Here is a 10,700-nt window from a genome sequence, read left to right on the forward strand (position 1 = left end):
TGGTGGAAAATGTCACCATTCACTTTAAAACTTTTCCCCTACCCTTTGGAACCTGAAGAGGCAAACTTGGGTCAGTAAAGGAATAAGTGGGGCATTGAAAAAGTTCTCTAAAATGAACATGCTGTTGAGATTTGCCTTCCATCAAATTGGGTATCGAGAGGGTGAATTCAAAATCTGTGACATGCACCTTCCTGCTTCAGTGTTTGAGGCAATTAAATGGCTTGCTAAATGGTCCAAGGTTCAGAAAAGACATGAGGTCTGGAGAAATATCCAGAAATATGACATTTATTCCATTGTTGTATTTTGAAAACACTAGAGAGCTATGAGCTCAAACACCCCACATAACTTCATGAGATCAGAAATATTCATTGCAGAGAACCTAGAAGTGAGTTGGAGCAAGGTGAATTGGAATTTTAACTGTTTTAGCAGGAGTTCTGGTTAAAAAATTGTACTGAATCTGCTTTTAAATGTTAAAAAGTACCTGTCTCAGTACTTGTATCTTTTCAATTCAGTTCAGGATAAATAACAAGTAGTAAGCTGTTCTTCTCTGATATTATTCCTTTTTCAATCATTTTGTTTAATGTATTAGACATTTCTTATTATGTTTCCCTACTAAATGGCAACTTAATATTTGGGAGAAAAAATTATTATAGTGTCTAGTAAAGTATTTCTGCCTGAGAATTATTTTAATTGTTGATAAATTCGTATCAATAATTTTTAATAATTTAAAAAGTATCTTTCTAATTTGATTATTTTTCCAAATCAGTATTTTCCAATTAGTATTTAACCTAAATATTGCTACAGGAGTTTTCAAAAGAATGCTTGTCTCCATGTATCTCTCATCTAAAAATGGGAGAAAATGTAAGATCAACCTGTAGAGTTCTACCTATACCAATACTCAGTATTAGTTTTTTGTTTAAAACATTATCAAAATAACATGCAATAGTTAATAGTAGTTAAAATAACATGATGTTTTACTCAGTTCCAAGCACTGTTCTGAACTCTTTTCTATACATGAACTCATTCAATAATCACAAAAACCGTATATGCTATCAGAACTAATTTCACCCTAATTTTAATAAGTAAACTGAAGCACAGAGCAGTTAAATAACTTGCCCAAGATTGCACAGCTTCTAAGTGTAGGCTTGGATTTCAAATCAGACAATCTGGCTTAAGAACCCCCCACTATCCTATACTGCTTGCCTAAAAGGCGCACAGGAACCAAGAAGGGAGGAAAGGAGGAATGTTTACATAAAGAAAAACAATAGCTGTTTGCCCACCCCAACCCACTTCCACAAGGTAATCTTTGTTTTTTTAATAACTTCAGTTCATGTGGGGGTTACCCACATACTCATTTTCTAGTTGTACGGTGAGTTCTTGATGTATTAACTTTAGGCGTCCTGCTATGGCGATGAGATGTAGCTCAGTGCTTCTCGAACTTTCATGTGATTTGAATCACTGTAGTAAAATGAGGATTCTGGTTTGCTGCACGTCTAAGGGTCTCCTGCGGAGGCTGGTGCCGCAGCCCCTAACCCTCCCTGCGCCCACTCCACGTGTGGGTAATGAGAAGCTTGGCCTTTTCTTCCCCCTGGAATGAATTTTCTACTGATGGTAAGCATCTGCAGAAGAGGAGGGATGATTTTCTGTGCTCCTGGGTCACGTGAGCATTGCCCTGGGAAAATAACCCTGGGCAATATAATGTTGATTCTGGGAATGTTATTTTTATTCCTGCTTCCAGGGGACTGCTGGGAGCGAGGCCATGGCTACAGAAGAGATGTCTAACCTGGTGAACTATATTCAGCCAGTCAAGTTTGAGTCATTTGAAATTTCAAAAAGTAAGTTTTCCAGGAGCAAAAACCCTAATGTGACATATAATAAGTGTATTTTAAACAGAAGGCAATTAGACAAAAAACTGTTACTGTTAATATAACTATTACTTTTTGCTGGTGGAGTCTATAATATATGCCTGGGTTGTCTATGTGATATATATGTTACATATATATTACAATAACCATATGAGAAAGTATCCCATGATGTTTCTCCAAAATACGTACTAGGTCTACAGACGTTGGACAGAATACAGCTAATTGAGAGTTTTACATTTGGTTTTTGTTTGCGACCATTGTGTAAGTGACAGTGATGAAATAAACCCCCTTCCCAGAGAGGAAGCAGCCAGTGACTGGTCAGCCCTGATAGCTGGAAATAGAACCAAATCAACCAATTTATCCACATTCCATTTGTCCAGCCTGTTTTATGTGTCACGGAGAACATGTGACTAGCCTCATATCACTTTGTGTTTTTTCCTTTATCCAAGCACGCATTCATAGTGGATGCAAAGAAAAATATCATCTTTCCTCCATCTAGAGAAAAGAGTCCTTTTATGAAATTGCCCTCTATTGTTGCATAAAATGTAAGATGCTATCAGGTCAAAAGGTCAGCAGCCTCTTATAAAGGATAGATTTACAGATCTCTCAAAATCTAAGCTTCTGCATAACACACAGGTGTAACTGTATAATTTTGCCCAAAGAGTCTTAACTTAGTGGCGTATGGTATCTAAGTTTCTACAATAAAGAATTTAATTTCCAACACAGCTTAAGTATAAAGATTTCAACATTTTCTTTGATGCTACATACTGATGCTGCTGACCACAAGTTGTCCACTTCGAAATGTCCTATTTATATTACTGTGACATGAGGGAAAAGCTTCTAGACAAGTAGCCAAGTTGAGAAGGAGATGATGCATTTAAGTTCTTCAGAACTTGGTAACAAGAGCATCAGCCCAAGATGGACAAACCGGTTCTTTTCTCTTTGTATTTTAGATTATTTTATCACTTTTAAAAAACAATATTCGCACATAGTTTACAAAGCACCTATTAAATTGACTTAATTTCAATTAACAGTCATACTTAAAGTAATTAGTCATATGAAAGGAGACTTTTGATGGTAAAAATAAGAGAAGAAAGAGTTTACAGATTATTGGATTGGGGAAGGTGAGGAGATGGGTAAAGGAGCGGGGAAGGCATAGGGAGAAGAATGAGGCTTTAAGGATGCAAAGCGTATAACACTGATTTTTCCTTGGGAGGAAGACAGAAGCTCCTAGGCTCTTAGCCTCTCCAAACTAAGATAGCTTTGTTTTGCTTCTCTCATCCTAATTAGAAGCTTGGATTTCACTTTCAAAATGCTGCTCTGTGTTCGAGGACATTGAGACCTCTAGTACATTCACCTCCCAACCTTGTTATCTAATCTGAAAATGAGGCCATCAGACTGGGAAATTTCCAAGGATCCTTCTGCTTTGAAGTAACACAATTCTAATGTCACATTAGCCGTTTGAACCAAAGGATATAAGGACATATACAAACTGAGTCCCTGACAGTGCGGGTATAAAAGGGGTGGCCTCCAGTAAACACACCCCCTGGTCTCTTTCGTGAATCCCAGAAATGGCCCCAAGAAGTCAGTCTGAATGGATTTCCAACAAGAGATTTCCTCAGGGCCTGTGCCCTTTTGACCAAAGAGCTGTCATTGCCACACTACCCGAGACGAAAATCAATTTCCCCACCCTAATGCCACCTGGTCCCTGACTTGTGCAACCATAAGCATAAGCGGCCCAGGTGGTAAATACTAGAAGAGACAACGAACAAGACTCAGCTTTTGTAGCAGATAAATAGTAAATAGTTCCCTGAAAAAAATACATATACAAGTTACATTGAAAATTAATCGCTGTAAATTCACTGAACATTTGCCTACTTCTCATATGTTACAATTTATAACTCTGAATTTTATTACTTACTTTTTTATTTGTTTGTCATTAACTCAGAAAGAAACAGAAGTTTTGAAATGTCTTCCTTCGTGGAAACCAAAGGACTTGAGCAGCTGACGAAGTCTCCAGTGGAATTTGTAGAGTATCCTTGATTTGACGAATATCAACTGAATAGGCACAACTGAAGTCACGGGTTATTTAATTTTTGCTTTAAATAAGCAAAAGGATGCATGCAATGGCTTCAGTCTGTCACCTGGGTGTGATAAATAGTTTCAGGTTTCATTGGCACTGCTGGGTAGGGCAGCCTGGCGTACGGAAAAGAGAACTGGACTTGGAGTCAAACATTTCTCACGATCCAGCTCTTTGTCCTTTGTCAGTTTGCTTGACCTTCCTGAACTTTCTCACCTATAAAACATAAATAATGATACCAGCTTTATGGCTCTCTGTTCGGGTTAGGGACAACATATGTAAGATATAATACAAGTATGGCATGTATATATGTAAGCCTAACTTGGCATCTTGCATCTTTGGACATTTAATAAATGGCCAATAAAAAGTAGTTGGGCCCTGACCAGTTTGGCTCAGTGGATAGAGTGTCGGCCTGTGGACTGAAGGGTCCCAGGTTCGATTCCAGTCGGGGTTGTGCAGGAGGCAGCTGATCGGTGTTTCTCTCTCATCGATGTTTCTGACTCTCTGTCCCTCTTCCTTCCTCTCTGTAAAAAAAAAAAAAAAAAAAAAAAAATCGATAAAATATATTTTAAAAAAAAGTAGTTGGGCCTGGCTGGTATGGTTCAGTGGTTGAGTGTCAACCCATGAACCAAGAGGTACCCGGTTGGAAAACTGGTCAGGGCACAGGCCTGGGTTGCAGGTCAGTTCCCAGTAGGGGGTGTGTAGGAGGCAGCCTATCTATGTCTCTCTCATTGGTATTTCTATCTCTCTATCCCTCTCCCTTCCTCTCTAAAATCAATAAAAACATATTTTTAAAAAAATAGCTGGAGCCGAAACCGGTTTGGCTCAGTGGATAGAGCATCGGCCTGCGGACTGAAAGGTCCCGGGTTCGATTCCGGTCAAGGGCATGTACCTGGGTTGCGGGCACATCCCCAGTGGGAGATGTGCAGGAGGCAGCTGGTCGATGTTTCTCTCTCATCGATGTTTCCGACTCTCTATCTCTTTCCCTTCCTCTCTGTAAAAAATCAATAAAATATATTTAAAAAAAAAATAGCTGGAATAATGATATGAGAATATAAATATATATTACTACTAAAGGCTTTGTTGATACTTCTGACAACAAAAACTACTTATTATTATTCATGACTCAAAATAAAATGAAACAGGGCTTTACATATTTTTCATAAAAGTAATATTAAATGTGTCCATGAGCTCAATTTCATGAAGCAAGTCCTAGAACTAAAAAAAAATCACCTTTAAAACTCATCAATAGGAGAGAGAACAGATGTAAAGTCTATATACAGTCACACTATAAAAATCATGATCATTAATGTTCATTAAGTACTATCTATGAGATTGACCTTTTATTATGTCTTACCTCATTTAATCCTTACAATTGCCCTGTGATGTAGGAATTATTCAATCTATTTTATAGATGAGAAAACGAGGCTCAGCAAAGTGAAATAATTTGCCATAGATTATACATAGCCAGTAGCTTTCAGAATTAAGGTGCAAACTTAATGGCCCAACACCCCAGCCCAAGATCAGAAACAACTGACCTTTACCTAACTTGGTAATAGGAATAGTCAATCATGTTTTAAACATGTAGTTATTGTTCAATAACTAAAAGGTTCTCAGGGTGGAAAACTGATGACGGTAGGACCCAAAATACAAAACAAGGTCAAAACCTTCTGTGCTATATATACCTTCTTATCAATCATAGAAAGTACCCCAGTCTTGGCAAATAGCATTCCCAGAGAAGGCTGAGAAAATGAGCAGAAAGCATTTCAAAAATAGCCATGCAGTTCTTTTATCTGCTTCAGCCAAACACAGTATCCTCCTCTCACATGATCTGATGCCCTTGAGCTTCCTCATGTGTTTTTAATCAGTAGGCCTATCCTTAATAATCTCTACAAAATCATGTTGACCTTGACTCAGCCATGTTTTCTACCTATTAGTTTTCACCTACAAGGGGCTGCAAAGGTAATGCTACATTTATATTATAAACACTTATTCTGTTTGTTCAGCAAGGTTTTTACATACTTTGCCCCCTAGCCCAATGAGATCATCCATATTTATTTCATTTCCGCAGTGGAGAAAGATGGAAGGTGGCTTCTCAGGTGATATTCTTGGCTAATTATTTTTATAATTGTATTCACTACTTAACATGATGGTCCAGATATAACAAAATGCAGCTTAGTAGGATATATCCAAAAGGAACTCGTGTAGATTCATCCAACTATATGCCTCAGCTCTTCTGGAATGCAGGCTGTCAAATGGTTGCCCTTAATTTCCAAACAGTGGGTAAGTAGCACAGTTTCTGCTCATTTCCATTGTTATAAAGCCATATTTCCAAGGACCCAAAACCCATTTTGAAAGGATAAAAAATTGCCAGACTTGACTGAAACTAGTAAAAGTAAATTTTAATAAAGGAAATACCAATGTAAAAAAAGTAAATTTTGAAAATTGAGAAATTGTCTTCAATAGTTTATAAATGAGTGTTTCTTTCTACTGGTCTTGCATTATTTTCAAACAAAAACCTTTATACTTTTTAAAGTAATATGTATTTATTATAGAAAAAGTTGGAAAATCCAAAGATGTCTAATGAAAAAATAAAACTCAGGAATGCTACCACTCAGAGATTCAAAACTCAACTTTATTATTTGTTATCTATAAGGTTTTTTGACTATGTATGTATATGCTTTTTCACTTAATTCCACATATATTTAAATGTTATACAGAAACATGAATTTTAATATCTGTATATTAAGCACATTTCACAATTCACTAAAACCCATTTCCTATCACTGAACACTAGAGAATTTTTTCTACTATAAATAATGCTCTGAGAATAGTCTTGATATAAATTTTCAAGTCTATCTACTGATGTTCTTTTGGCAAAGTTCCTAAAACCAAATTATTCTGTCAAAAGATGTGAGGTTTTAAGAAACTTTGTACCAAAGTTTTTGCCAAACTTTTCATCAAAAAATGTTACCCCAGAATTTTTCTCCACCAGCAACGTATGGCGGGAAGTGTTCCTGCTCATCTGAGTTCTTGGTTAAGTGTTATCCTTAAACAATAATAATACAATTTGAGACAAAATATTGTCATTTCATTATTGTTTTAATTTCATTTTTTGATTATTATTGAGGTTGAACATTTAAATATGTGGGTTTAAGACTATTTATATTTCTGCTTTTATGAATCGCCTATTCAGGCCTATTGTCACTTACAGTGCTTTTTATATAAAGGGCATGTTGTCTTATTTTGTGAAATAGATGAGATCAGATTTTTAATGGTGTGTTTTTTTTATGGAGTCTTGGATTACTTTAATGATTGCAGCTTCCCCTGGATCAGATTCATATTTACTTTCATTTCTCTCATATTTTAATATTTCTAATTTTACCCTTTCATCTATCCAAAAATTAATTTTTATATATAACCTCAGTAAGATATCAATCCTTTTTTATACTGACCTGAAATTACAGCTTAATAGGTATACCCTTTTCTGTTATTGTTAACTTAGATCCATTTTTTTCTATTTATATTTTTCTCCATTAATAAGTTGGTCTGCTTTCTGCAACCAATAACACACTGTTATTATTGTAGTGTTTAATAAATGCCTTAATACCTGGAAATGGAAATTCTCCTTCCTGGCTATTTTCAGTTATTTTCTTGCTATTGCCAGTAGGATTTCTGGTTTCCAATAAATTCAGTTTAATTATTATCATGTTTCTTTCCCCCCGCCCCTGGGGGAAAAAAGAGGTTTTTATTAAAATCACATTAACTTTACATTAGGTTAATTGTTATTATGTATTCCTCTGCCCCACTGGAAAAAAATGAGATTTATATTAAATCACATAAAATTTATAAATTCATCTGAAGAATGTATCCTTAATTTTTTTATCACTGAAAGAATGTCTTTCTCTTCAATTTAAAAATTATATTAAGTCCCTCAGCAGAATCACTTGTCTTTATTAGAGGTCTAGTTTCTTTAGATGAAATCTCTTTTTTGACATTATATTTTTAACAGATTGTTTCTAGAATTTATATATTTCCGTAATAAGTAAATTTAGTTTATAAATGATAATCTTCCTAAACTCTTATAATTTCCCTTTTTGCCAATAGATTCTATTGGGTTTTTCAGATACACAATCACAATAATTTAATCACATCTGCTTTTCCCCCTTTCTTAGGATTTGGACTAATTGTTCTAGAATAATATTAAATAGCAGTGGTGTGCATCTTTCTCTTCACCCTGACACTATTGGCAATTTCACCATTGTGATACCATTGAGTAGATGTTGGCTGTGACTTTAAGACAGATATTCTTTCACACATTAAAGGAATATACACTTGTTCTAATGATCAGCAGTATATTCGGAATTTATGTTAAATATTATTAAATATCACAGACTTCTATGCTATGGGATGATTGTGTTCATTTCTTCTTTTGTGAGAAAATGTGATAAATTATATTAATAGATCTCCTAATATATAATTATCCTTGTGCTCCTGTGATAAATTCTACTTATTTTGGGGGTATTATTTCTTAAAGCATATGATTTGCTAATATAATTTTTAGGCTTTTCGAGTTAATTTTTTCAAGTATGCTAAGTCAATCATTTTCATTTTTTTTTTAACTTTGTCCAATTTTAGTATCACAATTATACTAGCTTAATAACATGAGAGGTAAAATTTCACTTATTTTCCCTGATCTAAAAGTTCTTTTTTTCATGGAACTATGAAATAAGTCTACCATCACCTTTTCTATTGTCCAGCCCAAAAGAGATGAGTTTCAGCTCAGATAATCTGGGATAAATGACAGCTTCTCAGATTTCTTAGGACTTTAAAATGTGTTGTTGTTTTTAACCCCAGTAATTGCAATTAGTGTGGACATTCATTTCATACAGAGTGTTAGGGAAACTTTGAGCAGTAATTTTTGTCCATTAGAAACAGGTCAACATGCAATTCAATATTGGTGGTAAGTAATCAAAGAAATGCAAAATTTAAAAGGAAACTTTTTCCTATAAATTAAAAAAGAAAAATTAGAGCAGCCGCTGTTGGTGAGGTGTGGGGAGGTCCTTCCTTAGAAACAGGGATTAGAGGTTTAAAGTGGTTTAAGTTTTCCGAAGGGTATTTTAGCAAGATTTACCTAAAATCTTTCCCAAAGTGCATATCTTTTGATCCAGAAATTTCACTCCTAAGAATACTGTTAATCATATCCTCAAAGAGTTCACCACTATGATGTTCATCAAAACATTATATGTAATGGTGACAATTTAGAAGAGACTCATAAATGTGCCTTTAAAGGGGCCTGGATGAATACATTTATTCAAATATATCTATTCAACAGAATTTTGTATAGCTGTTAAAATTAAAGCAGGCAAATATTTAATGGAATAGACATACTGCATATTTAAAATATACAGGGTATCCTCAAAAATGTGTACACATTATAAAGGCAGTGTTTAGAGAAATTATTTCATTTTCAAAATGTAATATAATCTACGGCTATCAGCTATTAAAGTGTGTATACATTTTTGGGACACTCTGTATTTGAAGTAGAAAAACAAAATATACACCAATCTGTTGTTAGTAGCTTATCTCTGGATTTGGAGATTTTAGCTCAATTTTTTTTTGTATGTGTTTCCTACATTTCTACAATGAATACATATTTCTTTTTAAAAGGGGAAAAAAAGTGGACCATAATACAATCTTACTTTCTTTCTACAAAGATAATAGAGTCACAGTAAGGTTTGTGTCTTTGGTATGCAGACCTGGCTATGCAGATCAATATGGGGATGTATGAATACAATGGGAAGAGTGGCTACAGATTAAAGCCAGAGTTTATGAGGCGACCTGACAAGCATTTTGATCCATTCACCGAAGGCATCGTAGATGGGATAGTAGCCAACACTTTGTCTGTTAAGGTATGTACGTCTCTTTTATAAAATTGTCCCCATCAAAAGTCTTGGACATTACCTATTTTGTGTAAAAATGTAGTTGAGTCATTAAAAGTGTAGTTGCTAGCACAGTCTCCACTTCCTTCAGACATTTTTTTTTAAGGCCTGAATCCGAATTAGAAATTCTGAGACACTAAGTGCAGGAAATAAAGGGACTTGGCTGCACATTCAACAGGACAAAAATTGGACCCTTAGTCAACAAAACAAGTTGGTGAGACACACCATGGCCAACCTTTCTTTTGGTGTAAATGTCCCACAGTAAAATTTACATAAAAATTACTGGAGAAATCTTCTGTTTTTTTCTAGAGAAATATCCATACTGAGAAAAATCAGAGAAAAAAAAGTATTCCCAATAAATTGTCAAAATCGAATAAAAGCTCTGAACTCACCATAGCATGGATTTAAAAATCTATCAGAGTATTCAGGGATTTAAAACACATACCAAATTTAAAAATTGCTTTATTAAATATTTATCTGACCCTAACAATGAATTTCAAATGATTGCCACAATCTTTGAAATTGATGTTTCAGTAAATATACCATTTTTTTCTAGCTGTGAGAATTATTCCATGAATGGCAAATCATTTTTATAAAGAACTTTTTACATGAATTCTATAAGCTCTGGGTTATTTTAGCTAAATTTCATTTTACATTTTAAAGTCTTATTTTTTTTCCTCTTTAACTAGATGACTGTTAACTAAGAAACATTTTTTATTGGATATAAATTCAATTTTCAGATTGATCCAAAACCAAATGCATATGAAAAACTATAATTAAAAAGGCTCTATAACAGTTTCACTAATTTATATC

At 34.6% G+C, this 10,700-nt stretch overlaps 1 protein-coding gene across 1 annotated transcript in view; it reads left to right on the top strand.

Moving 5' to 3' along the window:
- Nucleotides 1-10,700, top strand: part of LOC102432706 (1-phosphatidylinositol 4,5-bisphosphate phosphodiesterase beta-1) — a gene marked incomplete at both ends in the record, with an annotated part of 116,878 nt that overhangs the window by 81,387 nt on the left and 24,791 nt on the right. The window contains 4 exons of the mRNA XM_006106791.1: nucleotides 1,739-1,835; nucleotides 3,814-3,898; nucleotides 6,104-6,228; nucleotides 9,703-9,857. Coding sequence (XP_006106853.2) covers nucleotides 1,739-1,835; nucleotides 3,814-3,898; nucleotides 6,104-6,228; nucleotides 9,703-9,857 — 462 coding nt within the window. The remainder of the gene's footprint in view (nucleotides 1-1,738; nucleotides 1,836-3,813; nucleotides 3,899-6,103; nucleotides 6,229-9,702; nucleotides 9,858-10,700) is intronic.

This window comes from Myotis lucifugus, unplaced genomic scaffold, assembly GCF_000147115.1.
Source record: "Myotis lucifugus unplaced genomic scaffold, Myoluc2.0 scaffold_912, whole genome shotgun sequence".
Taxonomy (NCBI): domain Eukaryota; kingdom Metazoa; phylum Chordata; class Mammalia; order Chiroptera; family Vespertilionidae; genus Myotis; species Myotis lucifugus.